Source organism: Neovison vison, chromosome 6 (genome assembly GCF_020171115.1).
Source record: "Neovison vison isolate M4711 chromosome 6, ASM_NN_V1, whole genome shotgun sequence".
Taxonomy (NCBI): domain Eukaryota; kingdom Metazoa; phylum Chordata; class Mammalia; order Carnivora; family Mustelidae; genus Neogale; species Neogale vison.
Genome location: NC_058096.1, coordinates 135,992,182 through 136,015,325, shown reverse-complemented (window position 1 = coordinate 136,015,325; position 23,144 = coordinate 135,992,182). Strand labels below are relative to the sequence as shown.

At 40.9% G+C, this 23,144-nt stretch overlaps 1 protein-coding gene across 3 annotated transcripts in view; it reads right to left on the bottom strand.

The window, feature by feature from the left end:
• LOC122908964 (myelin associated oligodendrocyte basic protein) overlaps positions 1-23,144 on the bottom strand; it is a 56,776-nt gene that overhangs the window by 8,420 nt on the left and 25,212 nt on the right. Inside the window, exons 4-7 of one of the 3 annotated variants that reach the window (XR_006385057.1) lie at positions 19,202-19,411; positions 18,661-18,912; positions 5,803-6,022; positions 3,445-3,551 (exon numbers count right to left, since the gene is read on the bottom strand). Coding sequence is in view for 1 of the 3 variants with exons in the window: in XM_044252411.1 (XP_044108346.1) it covers positions 7,358-7,400; positions 18,661-18,912; positions 19,202-19,407 (501 nt within the window). In the remaining 2 variants the exon portion in view is untranslated. Of the gene's footprint in view, positions 1-3,444; positions 3,552-5,802; positions 6,023-7,043; positions 7,401-18,660; positions 18,913-19,201; positions 19,412-23,144 lie in introns of those variants that run through there. The other 2 variants (XR_006385056.1, XM_044252411.1) reach the window with 2 other exon arrangements.

Genomic DNA, 23,144 nt, shown 5'->3' with positions numbered 1-23,144 from the left:
TACCAAAATCCACATTAAAAAGAGTTGAAGAAAACAGACACCATTTATATTCCAAGCCAAATAATGAGTTATCAACAAGGCAGCAGCTGGAAGACAAAAGTTGGAAAATTATTCTTTTTTGTTTGTTTGTTTGCTGCTTATAGGAAAAGCTCTCGTTTAAAATTAAAGGCAAAATCTTGCAGCTGGCAGTAGACATCCATAATGATCTCCATCAGCAGACAACTAAGATTCTGTTAAAGGGTGTGACTCAGAAAGTTTATAAGCCACAGGGAAAGAACAGAGGCTTTTGGGGGCAGAAGGGGATGTTCACAGATGATTCAAGAAATGGAGAGGGAGCATAGATTGTGTATAAATCTATTAGATCACTATGTGAGGGTAAAGAAAGCCTAAGATACCAGATTTTTTCTTTTTGGTGCATTAAAATTTATTCCTGGATGGAAAAGAGTTGTTGCCTTCCCTGAGACAGAAGTTGCAAATAGCAAACCCAGAGTCTGGTGTACTTCAGAGATCTCAGACATAAAACCAAATCCAGGAAGATCACTAAACAACTTCTATCAATAAGAGGTCCTGGCTCCCATGGGACACTCCCTGTGAGAACTGGGGTATTCTACTCCCCACTGTGCAATTCACTTGGAAGAAGCATGCCTGGAAGTGGATTAGCTGTGAATGGGCTGCCACCCATGTAGGGTAACCTGGGGGGTGTCAGGAAAAACTTTATCCCTGATCTTTGGGCACACAAAATTTAATTGATGAAAAGTAGCCATAATGTCTACTGAGTGCTGCACCCACTGAAAGACAGACTACCCAACCCTCCGTGATGGTAGTAGGCACAATAGAGATATCTCTATTTCAGCATTAATCAAACAGATTTGCTTAGAGTTCAAAGTGGGCTGTGCATAAACCATCACCTGGGCCAAGGGATCATTTCTAGTTTCTGATAATATATATACCTCTAATATTGTTCAAGTGTGGCTTCATTAACAAAGACTGGGCCCCAAATCTCTTACTTTTTGCAGTGAGGGCTGGTTTTGACTAATGCTGATGCAAATAACTTCTTATCAGGAATATGTGTCACTAACCTAACAGATGAAGACTTCCAACAGTCATCGTCATCATCTTCTCAAACATGGACCCAGACAGTCCCAACTTTTCCTCTGGGTGAGCTTCCATCTCCTAACTAAAGGAAATCTTGGAAACCTAGACCCTCTTGCTGTAAAAGTATCTTCTTTCTAGGCATCATTACTTGAGATTATCTACCTCTCTTTCTACAAAGTATTTATAGCCTTTGGGCTCTAGAGAGGAGTGCACTATTCTCTCCAGATACCACCGTTGGGCTCCAAGGGCTTCCAGCCTCAGTTATGAATGGACTCTTGGCACAGTGCATGTGCCAAGTAATATTTGCAGTTCTTTGGTACTTAAATTTAACACTATTTTAGAACTGAGTTTTATTGTTCTGAGATCTTTTTAACCAAATGACTCAAATCTGATAGATATTTGATTTGTATGAAGACTACCACTTACACTCTAACCTCTCATTTTCTCCACTCCCTGCAAACCTATTTTATGTGTTATTGATGTAGTTTAGTTAACGTAGCTTATACTACAGAAATGGATTTTTAGTACCATGTTGAATATAATATTCCAACGTAAATTTGCTTAACAACAAAGTATAGGTATAATTATCAGGACTGTTTGCTGATCTATGTACTTTTGCTCATCCATTCTTTGGATAAACCTAGTCAGTTGATTCTAAGTCAAAACACTCAACTTGGCGGTGGGTGAGTTGTTGCCCAAGAGGAAATAATTTGTCACTGAAACACCAGTCAACTGAACCCAAAGCTATGATGCGATGCCAAATATTACACTCTTTGATTCAATGAATCATTTAGAAAATCACTAGCATAAGTATTGTACCAGTATTTGCTCTCAGTTGTGACAGCAGAGATTGTCAGACCATTTGACTTCAGTGGAACCCTTCATCTATATAAAATTAGAAGTCAGCATAGACCCTAGAAGCTGCCTTAGTTGATGTGGAGCTGCAGCTTAGAGCCCCGTTGGCTCCATCTCCCTCTCATGATATTGTACCCCAAGTGCCCCAGGTCGCCACCAATCTCAGTTGGGAAACTTCTAGGTTGCAACATAATAACAAAAAGGCCAAGATCATGGTTTCAGTGGTCATGGCAGCCATGGCCAACCTCTCCCACTTACAAACCCAAAGTACCATGTAGTATAGGATGGATGTATACTTGATATTTAACAGAAAGAAATTATTTTTATCACTATACTTAACCAACCCTCCTACGAGTGTGTATTTATGTTACAAACAAGAGTGAGTATGCAAAATCTCTCCAACTTAAAACCATACACTCTATTGTTGTGTTAATAGAATCATCTTTGTCTATTAAGGATACTTCATTTTGTTTAGCAGAGATAATAAGTACTCATTAATGGTGTTATTAGTGGGATTGAGACATGTGCTATGGAGTCAGTCCAGAAACCCTCCCAGGACCCTTTAGGCCTGAGTTTCCACATCTGTCTGGTGTTGGAAGAGAGTCCAGATGGACATTCAACAAACTACTCTATCAGAGCCCAGTCCCATCTTGCTGTGATTTGTCAGAATTTTTATGGCTTCCCATAGTGAAAACTTCCTTGTGATTCTTTATTCCTTGAGAAGTTTAGATTCTGCCTTTCTTTCTCTAATTCTTTCATCTTCCATCTGAGACCATATGGGACTTAAGTTTAGATCTGGGATTTATATCTAAATATGAAATTGTAGGCAACCACTTAGTGGCAAAATGTTGCCTTGAATTGTTAGTTAATTAATTAAATTCCTCTGTAGAAAGTTTTTTTTAAAGAAGATTTCAAAGATCTGAAATGAAGTGATCTCTTCATAATCCTGTTCACTGTCCTTATATCTCCGACCCTCAACACCACCTACTACCCCATCATGAATAGCTCACTTCACCACTGATATCAAGAGGAAATCAAAGCCATAGGCAGGAACTGCCTCAAGCTCCTGCCACTAACACTGCAAACCCACCAAAATCTATATCCTCCCTTCCTCCTTCTCCCTTTTCCACTGAAAAGGAACCCGTACTCTGTGCCTGATCTCCTCACTTGTGCCCCACTTCCTCCATTCTTGACTCCCTCAATATCTCTTCCTCCTTTGTATACCCACTCTGCTGCTTCCTTACCAGCAGCTTTCACCATACTCAAGCATCTCCTGAGTTCATGGAATGCTCCAGCTATTGGAGTATCTTCTGCTTCCCTTCATGGTCAAATTCCTGTTCCCCACCTCCTATTTACTCCAAGAGTGCCCTAAAATGTCACCAAATAGTTCCTTATTGTTACATATAATTTAGCAATAAATTTTGAGATACTTCTCAAAAGTATCTAAACTTTTGAAAAATTATTCCTATTTAAAAAACAACAAGAAAACATCTATTCAGTCAATAAGTATTTATTGAGTTCTTCCTAGTGCTGGGAACTGAAGATGTAGCAGGAAACAGGTGTTGGTGATCATCGAGGTTACATTAAGAGCAGAAGGAGAGCTAAGCAATAAACAAGTAAATAAGTGAACAAGATAATTCCCAAGAGTGATAAGTGCTGTGAAGACAAATACAACTAAAAAATCTAAAGTGGTGGGATAGAGAGTAACTATGGAAACCTCAGTCAGTTTCCAAGGGAAACATCTCTGAGATGATATTTGAGCTGAAGTCACCAGTGCAAAGATCTTGGACCAGAGCATCACAGGCAGAGTGAATAGCAAGAACCGAGCCCCGAATGAGCATAAGCACTGAGTAGCTATGACAACATATTGTTTGTACATACAAAAGTGACAACAGAAAGAAGACAGGAAACTGTCATCTTGCTGGGTAGGGAAAGGGCTTCTGAGCTGCAAATGGGGTAGATAAAACCTGGAAGGGCAATAAGGCTTGTACCCTTAGGGCTGGAGCATAGCTCCAGCTCCCCTCCACTGTTCTTCTAAGTAGAAAAGTGTTGGAGGGTTGAGGATGAGTGGGACTTGGATCAACTGTCTATATTTCTCACCCTTTGGTCCCAACTTTAAAGCCAAAAAACAAATCAGCCAAGCTTGGGCTTACAACAGGCTGAGATAGCTTCTGGAGTGGACCCCACTAGAGCCTCAAGAGAGATGGGCCCACCCCAACCCCTCTCCTTCCATCCCCCAACTCTGAGATGAGTAAGGAAAGTGGTCCAAGACAGGTTCCTGCAAGGCTGCTGCTGGGCAAACAGTAGAACCCTAAGTCAGGGTCAGGCCCCCGAAGGGAGACTATTAGTGTGTGATCTTCTCATGTGGTCAGAGTCCTCTTGGGGGAAACGGAATTGCATGAGACTTGGAGGGGCTCTCCAGGATCTGTGCCTGAGAGAGAAAATGAGAGCCCAAAACTATTTCCCCAAAGCCAAGTTCCCCAACAATACACAAACACACACACCAGTCAACAGAAGGGCAAGATGATCTGAGAGTCCTCCAATTAACCTAGGGGCAACCCCCACCAAAAGTGTGTGTGTGTAGGGATGTAGTCTAACAAGGGCAGAGTCAGGGGTTATTTCCTATGCCCCTGACTGAGAGTTCATACTTAAGGTTAAAGTTCTTCCCAAGAGTCTCTGGCTATAAATATTGGGAGAAAATTAGAGAGGAAATCAACTCCCAACCTTACTCCATTATAATTGGGTTCAGACCTGCACACATCATGGGTTAACCTCCTACAAAGGAGGGAAATATTGGACTAATTATCTACCCTAACTTCCCAATTCTTCACCCCTATGCCCCACTTAATTCTCCTTTCCCCAGGGTCAAGCTCCTGTCCTATTTTACCTGATCCCACTGTAGTACGTGGAGGCACCAACCAGGGACAATAAAGAGGGACCAGTTCAGATCTCCCCAGGAATTTGGGGCACTAGAGCCTGGAAATAGCAACTATTTGAGTACCCCTTCTGGTCCTATGAAGGGCCCTGGGGCCATCTGTCTGTGTTCTGAGGTGGGAGCACAGGAGAACAGAATCTCTGCTTCACAGATGGCTCCTCTCAGCATCGTTGTCTCCAGGAGCCTTTAGGAAAGGGGCAGGGAGTAAGGCATTGAGTAAGCCCAGACAACTTGCCCAAGTTGAAGCAATTAATTCTAGAGTTAGATCTGTCCATATGGGTTAGAAAGGCTCAAAAACAGTGTCTTGGAATATTTGCTCTCACCCAGGCAGAGACCAGAAGACATTCACAAATCCCTGTGTGAGGTTGGTGACAGGGGCCTGGGGAGTGGGAGGGAGTTGCTTCTTCATGACTTTACTCTCATCTCTGACAGAGCACATTGGCTGAATTTAACATGTGGATTTAGACAACTCCTACCCTCCTTGGGAATTTCCTTGCATGTCTGGTTCATCTGCTAACCTAATATCTTACTCAAAAGAACTTGGATCTTCCCCAGAGCCAACTGTACCTCTGACTGTGTGCTAGTACAGGGGAACTGGTTGAAGAGGTCAAATGAAAACCAAATGGCACGGGGAAAGAGAGGAACCAGACAGAGGATTAGTTACAAAGAAGATAAAGAATCAAATGTCAAACTAGGCAACAGGATGCCGAAGATAGAGGGGAAAAGATATTGGAGGACAACAAAAGGGCTGGTGCCTGACTATTCTGATCCAAAGACTCTGGAGGTCGGGTGCATGTTCTGGGAAATACAGGACTGCAGCTGAGACCAAAAGAGCCATGTATTTAGATCTGGAGCCCAAAGGGACACTGCTGGGACCCACCAACTGGAGTATGACACATAGAGATGCCCCCTCTCACCTCCAGGCAGGCTGCCCGGCAACCCCTGCACCGAGGGGACTGTGGGCATTGGTAGTTGCCACATCAGCAGGTGTCTGCCCCTGCACCATATTTGAAGCTAGGTGACTTGCCCAAGAGCACGTGAGTCAAGAAGCAGTGAGTCCAGGTCCTGAGGTGGTCCATTCACTTGAAACTCCTCCCTCACTTTTTCCGTGGGGTTGGCTTGCTCCTCCTTTTCAATCTGGTTTACAAAGAGAAACAAAAATCCATAGCGTTTCTAAGTGATGAACATTTTCTCTGTGCTCAGTTAACATAATTGTGAATTTATAGATACATTTAGGGTTATTATTTCTCTGGGAAATCTAGCCTTAGAATTTCTTGTCTTAATTTCACAAATCTGGTAGTATTTGGCCAAAATAATATGTTAACTTTTTCCTGGCCTAAGCCTAGGAAAAAATATTCTTTTGAAGTTCTATATTTTGTACAATAATTATTGGTTTTTTGATTAATCATTGAAGATAATTTTAAGACACAGAAAAACACAAAGGAAATAAAAAATACCACCCCACTCCTTAATAAAAACTAGTTTTACTGACAATAGGCATAAAGACATGATGTACACTTATATACATTAAGGTATTTAAACTCACATTATAAAATTATGGCCATATTAACATGTTGCTATTTTGATGGGGAACAGATTGTGTTCAGGAGATAAACAACACCCAGTAAAAACATTATAAATATGAGTCTCCAAACAGTTGCTTGCAAGCTTGTTCTCCAACTGAGGGATTACATTTTATTAACCACAATTTATTTAGACAGCAGAACTCTATGTGACTACCTTGGAAATGAGTCCATGTCAAATAGTTTCAGAACATCATCAAAGTTCTTAATTTAAAAATCAAACAAGAAAAAACCCCACCAAGATACACACATTAGGAATCCCAACTTTTGTATCAACATGGATGGGACTGGAGAAGATTATGCTGAGTGAAATAAGTCAGGCAGAGAAAGTCAATTATAATATGGTTTCACTTACTTGTGGAGCATAAAGAATAACACAGAAGACATTAGAAGAAGGAAAGGAAAAGCGAATTGGGGTAAGTCAGAGGGAAAGACGAATGGTGAGAGACTGTGGACTCTGAGAAACAAATTGAGGGTTTGGGAGGGGAGGGGAATGGGGGAATGGGTGAAACTGATGGTAGTTATTAAGGAGGGCACATATTGCATGGAGCCCTGGGTGTGGTGCATAAACAATGAATCTTTGAACACTGAAAAAATAAAATAAAATTTAATTTAATAAAAAAAGAAATGTGCCATACTTTTAATACTGAAAACTAAACTTATGAGAAACACAGTTTTTCCTATAACTGAGGGGTTTTTTAAAAGCAGAAATAAGATTCATAGTCAGGTGTTAACAATACCATTTTCCAAAACCCAAAATTATATATCAAGCTAACAGGACTGGATACCAAGAAAAATAAAAGAATAAATACTTTATTTTAACCTGTAGAATAAATTATAGCTGGAGAAGGTTGGAACACATCCCTGGAAATTTGAGAAGAAAATCTCTTTACATTTTCTGGATTGCTTCCACGAACTCGAGGCATGACAGCCTGTTCATAAAAGAATGTTCCATAAATCATGTTAGATATGAAACCCTGGGTGCTGGCACTGACATGGAAGACCACAAATCCCAGGCATCACCCTGTGCAGGTAGCACTGCAATCAGCCACTGTGGCATCCTAGATGGTGTGAGTTCCTTATTATCTAATTAGCCCTCCACTGGCAATGGCAGCTACATAGGTGCCCACTAAGGGTAGCCAAATTGTGCAGCAATAGCCCGTGAACTCCAGTTCAACGAGGGGAAGCAACTGAATTGGGGAGGATCTGCTAGTGGCCAGGATTAAATGACACAATGTGTCTATTAAATAACAGTTCTAATAACATCCACTTACCTAACAGTATAAGATGATGAACAATGCACTTTACACTAACAACTGATGAGGAAGGTAAAATCCTCATTTTACAAATGGGAAAAATATAGCTTTCAAAGAATAACTTTGACAGACAGCAGAGCCTGGATTCAAACCTGATATCAGAGTCTTTGTCCTTCCCACTGTGCCAGAATGATAGCGAGGTTGTATTTTCAGGTCTTATTCACTCAGTAACATCAGCCAACTCCTGAATCAGGTCCTGGGGATATAAGTGTTAAGAGTACCAGGTCCTGATTCATGCAGATTCTGGCAAGAGAGATGCACACTACTGTGTCTGAAATGTAGTAATGGAAGTAAAAGACAAGCTCAGGAGAGAGGTGGCCATCTGATAGCAAGAACTGTGAAGACCCTTAAGTCAAAAGGCTATGCCAAGACTCCTTAGAAATTAAAATATGATGAGTCTGCAGACACAGGAGAGGAGGAGTTCTATGCCTACATGAAATACTCTGTACATCATCCTCATTGACCAAGTCAAAACAGGAACATAACAGGTCATTATTACACAAAAGTCAAATCTTACATCAAGTGTCCTAGTCATCTTATTGTAGCACAGCTTTGAGGGATGAAAATTATAAAGACTCTCCATATAACAGAGCATCTAATTTGGGTTCTAGCCTCCTTTAATGTTCCAGAAAGCCAATTTTGCAAGGACTTAATCTTGTTAAAATATTTCTCTTTAAAGAAAATGTTCAAGTGAAATAGTAGTTTAAACCATACAAAAATTAAGCATACATATTGAAAAGGGAAAATAAAAGCACCAAAAAAATTCACAGACATGATTGTCAATGTAGAAAATCCCAGAGTCTGCCCCAGAAAAAAAACTAGACTCAGTTTAGCAAGATCACAAGCTACATGATCAATATACAAAAATCAATTGTTTTATATATTGTTAAATACATTTTATATATTGACAATTATATTTTATATATTTTATATACATTGATATGTATTATATATCAGTTATGTTTTATATATAGTATATATTTTATGTATATAATGCATGAAGTGTTTCATTATAAAGCAAACAAAATATGTACAATATCCGTATGCTGAAAATGCAAAACAAAAAATGTCTAAATGAATGGGCAGATATACCATGTCCATGGATTCAATATTGTTACAGTTCTCACCAAGTTGATTTATAAACTCAACACAACCCCATTCAATTCTACCAGAATATATTGTATAAATTCACACAATGACCCTAAATTTTGTATGGGAAAGTAGAGGAACTAGAATAATTACAACAAATTTCAAAAATAAAGAAGAGTGTTGGAGAATTCACACTAAACTGATTTCAATACTTACTGTAAGGCTATAGTAATAAAGTTGGTAAAAGAAGGATATGTAAATTAACTAACGGAATAGAAAGTCCAGAAATAAACTCATACATTTAGTCAACCAATTTTTGACAAAATTGCAAAAGTAATTCAGTGGAGATTCTTCTCAATAAATGGTGTTGGAACAACTGAATGTCCATATGCAAAAAAAAAAAAAATTGAACCTCAATCCATACTTCACACTATTTACAAAATATTAACTCAAAATGGACAATAATGTAAATGTAAACTTAAAGTTTTAGATTTCTAGAAGAAAACATAGGAAAAAAATTTTTGGGACCTTGGGTTAGGCAAAGAATTCTTACATATAATACAAAAAACATTATCTATAAAAGGAAAATAAAATTGATAAATTGGGGTTCATCAAAATTTAAAATTTTGGTTCTTCAAAAGACATTGTTAAAAAAATGAGAAAACAATTCAAGCTAGCCAGAGACTGGGAGAAAATATTTGAAAAACATATATTTGATAAATATGTTAAATTTCTTGGGGCACCTGGGTGGCTCAGTGGGTTAAGCCGCTGCCTTCGGCTCAGGTCATGATCTCAGGATCCTGGGATCGAGCCCCGCATCAGGCTCTCTGCTCAGCAGGGAGCCTGCTTCCTCCTCTCTCTCTCTCTCTGCCTGCCTCTCTGCCTACTTATAATCTCTCTCTGTCAAATAAATAAATAAAATCTTTAAAAAAATATATTAAATTTCTTATATTTGATTATATATTTAATATATATCCAGATATATTTTTAAACTCTAAAAGCACAATAATAAGAAAAATAGCAACCAACTTTCTGAAATGGGCAAAAGATCTTTTGTTTAAAGATTTTATTTATTTATTTGACAGAGAGAGACACAGCAAGAGAGGGAACACCAGCAGGGGGAGTGGGAGAAGGAGAAGCAGGTTTCCCAATGAGCAGAGAGATGTGGGGCTTGATCCCAGAACCCTGGGACCATGACCTGAGCTGAAGGCAGACACTTAATGACTGAGCCACCCAGGTACCCCTAAAATGGGCAAAAAAATTGAGCACACACTTGACGAGTAAATATCACCCATCTTTGGTGGATGATATATAAGTTCATTTAAAGATCCTCAATGTCACTAGTCATTAAGAAAATACAAAATTAAAATTATAATGAGATAGCACTATACATTTATTGGAGTGGGTAAAATTTTAAAAGCTGACAAAATGCATAACATCCCACATTGCTAGTGGGAATACAAAATAATATAACCACTGTCTAAAACAATTTAGCAGTTTCTTACACATTTAAACATATATCTACCACATGGCCCAGCAATACCAGTTCTACTTATTTACTCAAGAGAAAAGAAAACTTACACTCACATGAATGTTTACAGCAGGTTTATTCATAATCACCAAAAACTGGAAACAATCTAAATACCCTTCAACTGGTTAATGGAAAACTATGATAGGTACATGCACAGAATGGAATATTACTCAGCAATAAAAATGAAAAAACTGCTGATTCATGCAACAACATGGTTCAATCTCAAATGCATTATGCTAAGTTAAAGAAGACAGACTCAAGAGGGTACATACTGTACAATTCCATTTATATGACATTTTAGACTTCTAAGACAGAACTATAGGGACAGAAAAGATTATTGGTTGTCAGGTGTTTGGTGATTGACTGCAAAGAGGAAATATGAGGGAAATTTGGTGGGGGGATGAGGTGATGTCTCAATTGTGATGGTGGTTACATGATTGTGTGTGTCCAGATTGTGTGTCCAGAACTGTTTGCCAAAAAAGTCAAATGCTGCTGCATGCAAATTATATCTCAATAAACCTGATATATGTAGGTTATGTTTGGGGTGGGTGGGTGTATTACATACATATATATGACACTTGTGGGGTCCATGCCTTTCTCCTTTATCTGAATGCACATAACTGAACTATGACTGCCCAAAAGTTAATAGTGCTAGGTGATATGATGAGCATAATTCTGCTTATACCCAACTACTACTGTCCTGATGTGTGTTATTTTCCAATGCGACACAGCTGCCTGGAAATAGACATGGTGAAGACAGATGGCTGGATTCACCCAAAGTCAGAGTTCTCCCAAAGACATGAGACAGATATTCAGAGGGTAGTGGACTTTAGGGTGCTTTTGAAAGAGATTAAAATGTTGAGCCATGGATTCTAATTTAGAGAGGGAGAAAAGTGAAGAAAGGAGTTTGAATAGGCTTTTTTTTCAGAGAAGACAAACAGATGGCCAACAGGTACATGAAAAGATCTTTAACATCACTAATCAACAGAAAAATGCAAATCAAAAACACATGAGATACCATCAACACCTGTAAGAATGGCTGTTACCAAAAAGAGTGGAAATAACAAGTGTTGGTAAAGATGTGGAGAACAGGCAACCCTTGTGCACTGTTGGTGGGAATGTAAATTGGTGCAACCACTATGGAAAACAGCATGGAGTTTTCTCAAAAAATTATACAATAAAACAGCTATATGATCCAGCAATTTCATTTCTGAGTATTTACCCAAAGAAAATGAAAACACTAACTCAAAGAGATATAGGCACCTCCATGTTTATTGCAGAATTATTTAAAATAGCCAAGATATGGAAATAAACTAAGTGTCCATCAATGGATGAATGGTTGAATCGATAAAGAAACTGTGGCTTATATATACAGTGGAATATTATTCAGTCATAAAGAAGAATGAGATCCTGTCATTTGCAATAACATGGATATGCCTTAAGGACATTACACTAAGGGAAATAAAGAGAATGGATTGATGGTTGCCGAAAGCAGAGGGTGGGGAGTAGGGGGCAGGAGAAATGAATGCTGGTTTTTTTTTAGTTTAAATAAATTGGCTAATCTCTAATACAATACAGTACTATACAATATAATAAATATAAAAATCAAAATGCCAGAGGGAAAAAGGGAGTTTAATGAATGGAGAATGAAAAACAAGGGTCAGAGCACTAGTGACACCCAGTGAAGTTTAAGAACAGTTGTGGAAACATTAGACAAAGCAAGCTGTAAGAAAAGCAGACTTGATGTGGAGTTGAATGATTCCACTGTCAATTGTGGAGATGATAATTTGTTTCCCTCCCTGGAGAATAAATTCCATAAGAACAAAAGATTCAGATGCAGCTCCAAGGATCAGAGCTCAGCTAGCTCTCAGTACTTTTCCCAGCCTGGTCTCTGGTATTCAAAACCTACCCTAACTTTCTCAACTCTCCCCACCTCTTTCATCCTTGGTTAAAACTTGCCTTCATCGTAATGACCATTAATGTGTCTCTCCTTTGCTAAACTGAATGGTTTTTCCTGCTCCCATAAAAGGCCAGTCTCCACACATACTGTGAAGGAGCTTTACTCTATCAATGATCTCCATTCCCCCTCTTTTATTTTCAGTCTCACTCTCATGTCCATACACCTTCTCATCAACTTTTAGCATACTCTAAGTTATGGTTCAAAAAAAAATTCTAGAAGTAAAATTAGCCGTCATTTGTTGGGGATGTTTGAAAGTTAAGATGGTGGTTAGGTTTTCAATGGGTGAAACGAGATGAAATGAGAGAATGAGCATGTCTTCATGGGAATGCAGTCAGGTGGGAACAGCTGGGTTTGGCAACATCCAGAGTGATCTGCCAGACAAACAGGCCAAATGTGGCCTGGAGTAAGGTTTGAAAGTCATCAGTGTGCTAGTCATGAAAGAAGGGAAAATCTCCCAAGCAGCAGGCTCAAGATGGAACCCCAGCAGATTCCAAGGTTTATCAATTAGCAGGAAAGGAAATATTCACAATAAGGACAGAAGGAAAGTCCACAAAGAGAATTACGAAACAGGAGGGTCATGGAAGGCATGATATATATGTATATATAGTGTATATATGCATATATGTACATATACATATATGTGTGTATATATGTATACATATATGTACATATATGCATATATACACTATATATATGTATATACATGTATATTATATATATATATAGAGAGAGAGAGTAGTCAACAAATTTAGCAGACAGTACCATTGATATAAAGACGGGATTCAGCATTCATCAAGTAAAGCAGCACAAAGAGCACAAGGGAGCCGTTAGAGCAGATGTTATTGGGGCTTTGTCTACAATTCCTTGCCCTTACCACTGTATGCACATTGGCTGAATTTCCAGATGCCTTTCTCTGTCTGTGGGCTATTTCCTGCTGCTGTAGCCCACTTGCCATCTGCTTGGTAGACCAAAGGGTCAAGGAATTAATACCTCCACTCTCGAAGTAGCATTGGTTGACCAATGACTGACAGGACCTGGTGTAAAAATAACCCAGTTCCTTCACCTACTGCTTAGATAGGAAAACTGAGTGCACATCTTACACTGGCTTCTAGGGCTCCTTAGCAGGATTAAGCCCCAGGAACCCACAGTGAGAACTGGTTTGATAACATAGAATCAGCTGCTTCTTTTCCTGTCACACTTCCCTGTTTCTCCAGCATTACCTTCCTTGCCCCAATGAACCACCTGCCCTTGCATTGTTGCTGCTGTAGGAACCTGCATAGGAGAAACTCCATTGAGGTGCTATGGGAAGAAGCAGAGCAAAGTGAGCTGAAGAGTTAATGCAATGTAGAGAAGTTAAGGTGATGAATTTACACTACTTATGCTGAAAATAAAAAATAGATTAAAAAAAAAAGAAAGAAACCAGAAACCAAATGGGATTACCCAAAGTAGTACTAAGGAGGGCACGTATTGCATGGAGCACTGGGTGTGGTGCAAAAACAATGAATATTGTTAACTGAAAATAAAATAAAATAAATAAATAAAGAAAGAAAGAAAGAAAGAAAGAAAGAAAAACTTGCCTGAGAAGAGGAGAGATGGGACAGGGCCAGAGGCAAACTCAGTCATTAAGAGACAATTCAACATGTTCAAAAGCTAAAGTGCTTTCTCTTTAGACAATAGAAAAAGGCTGAAGTTGTCAGGGAGGTTCAGCAAGACCCTGGAAGAAACATGAGTAGGGGGAGGAAGATTACACAGATCACACATAAGCAGAGGAAACGAGGGGTTGACTGCTCAGGAAAAAAATTCTTTCTCCCCTAACAAGAAGGATTGAGAGACAGATGCATGTCATAATAAACATGTTGGGTCTGGTGGAAGAAAACTAGTCTGGAGAGAGGCAGGTGCTCATCCACCAACACTTATAAGCTATAGGCTTTTCCTAGCTGTGCTCAGCAACTCTCCACATCCATGAATGGACTCAGCATCTGGAAGTTGGAGTAGAGCACATGGACCATCAGCTTGATCTAGGTGAGGGATTTGTGGGATGAGTGTGGCTGGATGATGGACAACAATGGCATTAAGGCTGTTAGAGAAAGTAGTTAATCATGTGGTCTAAATTAAGGACATGGGACCAGGCAGGAGTTGTCAGAATAGAAGAACAGACACAACTCATTGAACCAGAGAACTCTCTGGTTTACCCAGGCCTCTGTGAGTACTTGCTCTACATAGGCACTATGCTCTGGGGACCGCCAGGATGTGTAGAAGCCTGCTTCTGGTCAGGAAGGAATTAATGACTTAGGTAGGGCAAGACTTAAGGGTTCAGTCATCCAAACTCATAAAAGCAATAATGCGATCTGAGAGGCAGGCAGAAACACCAGAGCCTGATCTAAGAGCAAAGTGCTCAGGCCCTTTTCTGAACTCTGCTATTACCTGGGAAATGGTAGATGAATTTCTGATTCTGTTTGGCTGATGAGACCAAAAATAGATTGCCAGGGTGTAAACATAAAGATACAATTAAGCATAATATATGTCTGGGTGACGTTTTTCCACAAGCATGTAAGACATTTTTTCTAAGACATGAGTACAAAGTGAGTGTTTTTGCTTGTGTAAATACAGGGAAGGCTCAAAAAGGGACTGGAAGGACAAGTTTAGCCAGTCTTGTACAAAGAGAAAATGATCTATGGTTTTCCAGAAGAACAAAGTGCAGAGTGTACCTTTTGGTATCAGGAAGGACAAAGAGAGGACATAGAAATTGTCCGGAGTAAGTTCGGGTCTGCACACCTGAAAAGGAGACAGGTACCCCCATCTAACAGTTGAAGCTTAGCCCCAATACCCAGTTCTGTCAGTGCACACTCAGACCATCAGACCATCAGAGTAATTGCTCTGGGTCAGTAATCTTCAGAAGTAAATTCTAGTTTGTCAAGTATGTCAGTGTTTACAATTGCATTATAAACATGCATGTTGTTTGTCAGTCCTAATAATTCCAAGCAGGCTCACAGCTATATACGTATGTGTGTGTGTGTGTGTGTGTGTGTGTGTGTGTATATAGAAATATATATATATATATATATATATATATATATATATATATTTCTTCTTCTACAGTGACAAAGGGAAAGTAGACTGTTTTCTACTCCATTACCAATGTAACCAGCGTGTTGTCATTCAGTGAGTGGGCTTGTCTTAACCTTTAGAAGCAATGCAGTGCCATGTCTCGTTCAGGACAATGCATGGTCAATAAAACACCACACACTGCTTGCTTCAATATGACACTCAAAGCTAAAGCACTCTTTCTCTGAAAAATCAAATTCTCTGGAGAGCCTGAAACCACTTAGAACCTTAACTCTCTACCAATCAGCTACTTTCCTGGGCTTTGATTTTATCATCTGCTGAAGTGAGACAAGAGAGTAAAAAGCAGCTGGAGGAGGGGAGGGACCAGACAGGGACCAGGCAGGATGGAAGCAGCCAAGCTTTGCGTAGTTCTGGAGGGAAGAGCAGCATCACCAAGGGAGGGGCCACTCACCAATACCATGAGCAGCTGGACCAGGGGCATACATCATTTCCTTTGATTGCCCAGAGCTTGGTGTAGTGCTGTGCACATGATCTTGATGAATAGGCTTGCAAATACATGTAGAAATAGATTGGTTCTCCAAGCTTCTGGTGTGCAGGGCTCAATGGGTACAAGACATTTTGTGAAAGAATGAGTCAAAGGCACACTGCTCAAAGTTGTGCGACTGGTCCCAAATCAATCACAAAATCACAGATCACTTGCACCTAAAGCAGAGCACTGAGGAGCCAAGAGAGGCTTGGCCCAGGAAACGTGTTAACCCTAAACAAGGATGACCTGTGAAATCCTAAAATCTTGAGGAATTGAAAGTAGAATAAATTAAGAGGAAGATCCAAGGTTTCCTCCCATCAGATACAAGAATGCTACCATGTTCAATCAGGTTGCAAGGAATTACACCAATCAGATCCTAAGATTTGAATATTCTCTGTTTTTTGAGATCTATCCAAGGGAGCTACTAAGGATCCAATAGGCCTCTGTCAGCATTTATTTAACCTTTAAAGGTCAGAACTCAGGAATGGGAATGGCACCATCTCAGAAAGTCTGTTTAGAAGCTCTTTATTGACCTTTTCTCCAAGTGCAATTTAGTAGCTCTACTTAAGAGTGATTTTATTTTTTTTCCCATTAACCTTCCCACCCCTTTGATTTGGAAACAGCCAACCAGTAGCAACAGAGGGAATAAACAGTGTGGTGAAGCAATGGCTCTAATGCATTTCCTCAGAACATTTAGAAATCTGAGAAGGAAAAATGAGTGTCTCAAGAAGGGCTCAGATGGTGCACCCTCAGTGTTGTGGACCATTACAAACAGGGGTTTTCAGGTCCCCTGTACCAGTGAACAAAAAGGACTGAGGAGGCAAGGGCAGCCTGAAACCTAATAAGAACAGTTAACTTGGGGAATCAAGTTACACCAACATTAGGATGTCTCTGGAGTTCAGGTGGTTAAAACCAGCAGGATGGGTGCAGACAGATAAGTTGGCCTTCATGGTCTTCCATCTGTGTCCTGCTTGAACTCCCAGTCGCCCAATCAGCCATCACACAACTCACTGCAAACTGTGGCTTGAAGCCACCTCCACAGATGACCTGCCATGTATCCAGTTAGTTTCCTCTGCTTCTCACACTTCCTAACCAGTCCCACATATCTTAACTTACCTGGCCAACACCCTTGGACTCAGGCTCCCTGGGACATCTTGATTAATGACTAGGTAACCTGGCATACAACTTCCTATTCCAGGGTTAAAGATGGCAGCCTCTTACCTCCTTCACAAATTAACCTCACCTGATCTTGCATCTTTTTAATTCTTTCACTTTTGGTGTCATACACATGGCCCCTTTCACATGTCTTTACTGCACATTACAGATAATGTGGATCATTTATTATGGATGGAAGCATCACTGCTTCTCAAAGGGTGGTCTGTGTACCACCTGTGTCACTATGCTGGGATGGAGGTGCTGCTTTTTGGAAATAAATATCTCCAGACCTCATCGGTGACCCAAGGAATTAGATTCTCTGGGGGTATTTCTAACATGATCCTGAGTTGATTCTTCTGCATCCTAAACTGGTAAACAGTGCATGACATGCACACACAGTAACATGCTATGCAGAATAAGTATGAGAATCTCAAATACAATGAGCACCCGCTTATTAACCCAAAAAACAGTTTCATTTCCAAATATTAAAAGGACTAAAAGATTGGCCTGCCATGTGCTTTGGCAGGGGATGTATGGAAAGTCTCTGTACCCTCCACTCAATTTTGCTGTGAACCTAAAACTGATCTAAAATTGAAATATATTTTAAAAAAAGAAGAAGAGGAAGGAGGAGAAAGAGGTAGAGGAGGAGGAGGAGGAGGTGGTGGAGGAGGAGGAGAAGGAAAAAAAAAGAAGGAGGAGGAGGAAGAGGAGAAGGAAAAGGAGAAGGAGGAGGAGAAGGAGGGGGGAAGAGGAGGAGGAAGAACCTGACCTGTCTCAGATGGGACAGATAAACATGTCTCTGGCTCACTTTTTCCCTCTGCAATTCCTAAAAAAAAGCCTCCTTTTTTTCCTCTGCTTACCCTAGCCTAACCTCCTCTGTGAGGCTCCAGATGAGCAGCCTGCTCCAGGCTCCTACAGCCCAGTATACTTACTGACTATGACAATATTAAGGCAATATTGCCCTACACTTTGACCAACTATTCTCTAGTTTCACCCTGGTGAGTCACAGCCTAGCTGGTTCACTGCTGTATTCCCATCCCCCTGCATAAGATATGGAACTCTGGTATGCAATCAAGTTTGCTGAATGACTCAATAAATGAACGAATGATCTTGCCACTGAGATTAACATCAGATGAAGTGTGTCAGGAGGATGAATAAATGAACTGGCTAAACCTTTCTGTTTTTACACATGCATTTTTACACATGCACATCCCTAGAGTCACCCTTCCTCCTCTCTGAGGCACAGCAATGGATGGCCTCAGTCTCACAATCTGTTACTGGGGTGGATACTCTGAGTTGATAAATTAATTAATTGCAGTCCTCCTAGACAAAAGAAGCAATGGATACTGCTATCTGAAGTAGTGTACTGGCAGCTCTATGAGGAAAACAAGCCACACTAGGTATTTCCAATAAGAGGATTTAATGCACGAAATTGACACAGGTTTGGTAAGGTCAAGAGAGGGCCACTGAGGTAACCCGGATGTTAGTAAACCCAGGAGCAACTACTAACCTTAGGGCTGGGGGAAGAAAAGGGAAGAGATGGTGTTACCAGAACCTAGAAGCTTTGATGGGGGACCCCCCACGGCTGGTGCCTGGCCCTCTCTGGGGGCTGCTGCGCGGCGGCTGCTTGGACTTCTGAGGGGGGCGCTGCTTGGCTGGTGGTGATCGGACCTCTGGGCGGGGGCGTGGTTGACGCTCAGACCTCGGAGGGGACCGTGGCTTGGCTGGTGCTCTGACCACCGCGGGGGGTGCAGCTGGCTGGAGCTTGGGCCTCTGAGGGGACGTTGCACGGCGTCTGGTGCTGAGGGGGCCAAAAGAAGCTGGAGGCTGGCGCCATGGCTCTCTTCTGCTGCTTAAGGGATACTGACAGGAGCTGGAAACAGGGAGGCAGGCCCTGCTCCCCCTCCCGCCTTTCAATGGCCCTTCAGTACCTTCCAGTGGCAGAACCTAACAGGGAGCGGACTGCAGGGCATTAGGGGATTAACAGCTCAGAAATCACTGAACTGAACAGGATGGGGGGGGGGCGTGTTGCAGAGAGACCGCAGGCCAGTACCCAGCCAGGAGCTGAGTGGGCGGTGCAGACCCCTTACCTGGTCTTCTGGCAGGCACAGCAGATCCAGTCCTCTTCTTTCTTCTGGTAGAAGCAGCCACTTTTACAGATGCTATATTTCCGATCCACGATCTCACGCTTGGAGTTGAGGAAGGTGAATGGTGGGCAGCAATGTATGCTGAAGTGCTCTGTAAACTTCTGGTTCTTGGAGAGTCTGGGACCCTCCTTAGTAGTTTTCTGACTCATCTCACTAGAAATCGTTGTAGCAAGTAGTGATGGGGAGACATAAAACAGCACATCAGGTGGGGAGCTTCCTACTCAAGAAGCCTACTTCCTGCTATTTCCATAGTCCAAAATTAACATTCAGCCTTGCCTTATACCCTGAATATGGAAGATCAATGTATTGCCAAATCTGTGGAAAGGAACTAAATTAAGGGTTTATTTTTATTTGCATACTTGTTAATCATGTTTTCTGAAAATGAATAATTTTTCATTTATGTTTTAATGACCCATTTAGGGTATAAAAATATTATAAAACCAAACATATCTATAGAAAAATATTAGTCTAGGTTTAGGAAAGGCCTTTTCTCTAAAATAATAATAATAGTAATACTAGTTTGGTACTAAAACCATAATCACCATTCAGACAAAATTACATCATAGCCATGAAAAAGAATGATCAATATGTTTGCATCTCACAAACATCATGTTGAACAAAAAAGCTGGACACAAAGGAATGCAAGATGTATGACTCAATCTACATGAGGTTCAAAAACAAAGCTAGTCTATGGTGTTAGAAATCAGAGCACAGCTATGTTTGGAGAAGCTAGGAAGGGGCATCAAAGAAGCCAGAAAATGTTCTGGATCTGGGTCTGAGAGGGATTGCTTGGGTGCACATGCATGTCAAATTTCACTTTGGGGCACCTGGGTGGCTCAGTCGGTTCAGCATCTGACTCTTGGTTTTGGCTCAGGTCATGATCTCAAGTAGTGAGATCAAGCCCCACCTCTGACTCTGTGCTGGGTGTGGAGCCTGCTTAAGATTTTCTTTCCCACCTCTCTCTCTGCCCCTTTGCCCTCCAAAAATTAAAAAAAAAATTCAGTGAGTACACACTTAAATTTTGTGCGTCTTTCTGTTTATTTCAGCTTATTTCAGTTAAAAAGAAAGAGGAGAAAGAGGAGGAATGGATGGAGGAGGAATCAAAGAGAAATTTGAGACTTGAAAAAACTCCCAAGCAGGAATAAATAGTTTAATTACTGCAACATGATTTTAGGAATGTGGCAAATGCAGAAATAGTCCTACAAACACTGTAGAACATAGGGGACTTAAATGACTATTAACTGACAGGAGTCAACAAATATACACAAGTAACATGCATATATTAGACCCTGAGAATGTCCTTGCTCTCAACAAATCCAAGGTCAAGTTGGACACACAGTTGTGATGTATGTAATTACTGTGTGATGGTGATCAAGAGAAGTATGTACAAAAGTCAAGGGACGCACCGAGAAGGGATGGATTCTTTGAAGATAGAAAAGATGATCTGGGCTTTAGGGATGAATACATTAAAAACAATTAAGTTACACTGAAAGGATATTCTAATTGCTGTGTTTTTTGATGGGGCAGTCTTCTGCAAACAGAAATGAGGGCTGAGGAGCAAGTTGAATGCAGTTAAGAAAATAAAATAACTTTTTTTTTCATTTCAGTTTGTATAGTCCAAACCATGCATTACACCTATTAGGTGTGTTGCAAATGTTCTTTCCAGTTTTACCTGTTTGTATCATGCAAAAATATTTTTTATGTAGTTAAGTTTCTTAGTTCTTTATCCACTCCTTCAGCTTTCATATACAGTTTGATGTATCCCATTGTAAAAGAAAAGTCCCTCTCAATCCCACTTTTATATCTTTTCCCCTCTTTATAACTCCTCCTCTCTATAGGCAGAGTACTTGAAAAATTATTGATACTATTTTTGTCCATTTCTACATCTCCTCCTCTGTGTACTCCAAAATGACTCCTGTTCCTTCCACCCAAAGAAAAATCAATCTCTATAACCTCCCAAAGACCTCCATGCTGTCAAACTAGTTGTATTCTTCTTTGATTCCTCTCTTCATCTAAAGTCTTCCTCTCCTGTCATACTACATTCTCCTAGAGTCCCATCTCCATCTCTAGCCTCTCTTTATCATTTGAATAAAGGCTCCCCTGCTTTATCCAAATATTTTAATGTTACAGTTCTTCGAGGTACAGTAAACACTAAGTGATTAATGGGGTTACCTTCAACCATTCACTTCAACACTTATACTTAGGTCAAGCCAGCACAGTGCTCAGCTGCTGCCACACAGAGCTGAATCATGCTTAGTCCAGTCCTCAAGAAAGTTATCCACAAGCTGGGGAGATAGGCAAGGATAAACAAAGGGTGTTGATGGCCACAACCTACTTATTGGCCCAAATTATATACTAGACTCTGAGGGAGTAAAGGGCAAGAATCAGATAAACATCCTGCTGACACTGAGCTCACATCCTGCTGACACTTGAGGATACAAAGAAAGCATCCTGTACACCATGATAATATGTGGGTAAACTGTGTAGAGGGTCCATAGGAGAGGGACAATATGCTGGACTGGGGAATTAGGTAAAGCATCATAGGGACAAACATTACATCTCACCCTAAGGTTTGGACAAAGATAAGAGTTTGTGGAGGGATGGGAACGGTTGATACCTAAGAAAGACACAGGGGGGTTAACTACAGTCCCCGCCAAGAGCCCACACTGTCTGCAGTACAGTGTGGGAGATGAGAGAGTGGCTGGATGCAGGTGATGAGGCAGGACAGGAGTTACCTGTCACCATGAAGGATCTAGTCCTAGTGACAGGGAACATTGTTGGGCCATCAGACCATCAGTAGTCTAAATAGATGAGAGGGAAGGAGAGTATCTCATTATCTGGGATACTGTGAGTTGAGGGCTCTCAGGACATTCATTGGGAAGTGAGCATCCAAACCACAGCTGCTATGGTCTTCATCTTGACAGTCCCTCACCTTATGGAAGAGGCACAACCTTGGGAATGGATGTGGTGAGTATGAACTGAGTGAGTAGCCAGGCGAGGGAAGGCTCCCAGGATGGGTAGTGGGCCTACCTTCAAACTGCCAGGAGAGGGTCAAGGGAAGAAGGAGCAGCAGAGGCAGCCAGAGAGGTGGGAAGAGCAGCAGCCTCTTAGAAGAGGAATTTCTAAATTTGCAGAGAAGGATATGGTTAGCAGTACCCAAAGAAACCCTTCATACAAACAGGCATTTTTAGACCATTGAGAAACTAAGGTTGATTCTTGGGGTCTGATTCATCATAAGACCCAATCAAACCCTTAAAGATATGCCAGATTCTTATCCAAGTCCTGCACAATGTGGCAAAGTTCAGCTCAAGTTTCTGCTCTTGGGGGACAGGACAATCCTGCAGGACTTACTTCTTTAGACTCCCAGCACATGGAGACAATGTTATTCAACTTTTCACAGCCAACCCGGACATCTGCCAGTTCCTCCAGCTTTCTGGAATCCTCTTTTCCCAAATGGTTCAGGCATTCATCACAAATAGCAGAAGATCTAGCACGTGTCCCAAATTTTTAAGAATGACTAGCATGGGGTCAGAGGGAGATTTAAAGTCTCCTGTGACTCTGAATTCCTGCTCTGACTGAATTCTCAATTCCCACTCACCTGATGTGATGCCATGTCCAACCCCATGCCTGTCCAGACCTTCATCCAGCCATCTCTTCCCCCAGCACATCAGGACAAAGTTCTCAAATTCTCCTTCCACAGGACTTTTCTCACCCTCTGCCTTCCCCTACTGTGTCCAGCAGGGGGCAGCCTCACTTTCTGCTATCCTCTGTGTAGTTCCTTAAAGGAAAAGCCGTTCTCTTCCGTGGACACTGACATTCTTCTGGGGCAATCAGCTGAAAATTCATACCCTCTTTTCCTTAGTGAAGTGTTTATAGTCTGTGGAAA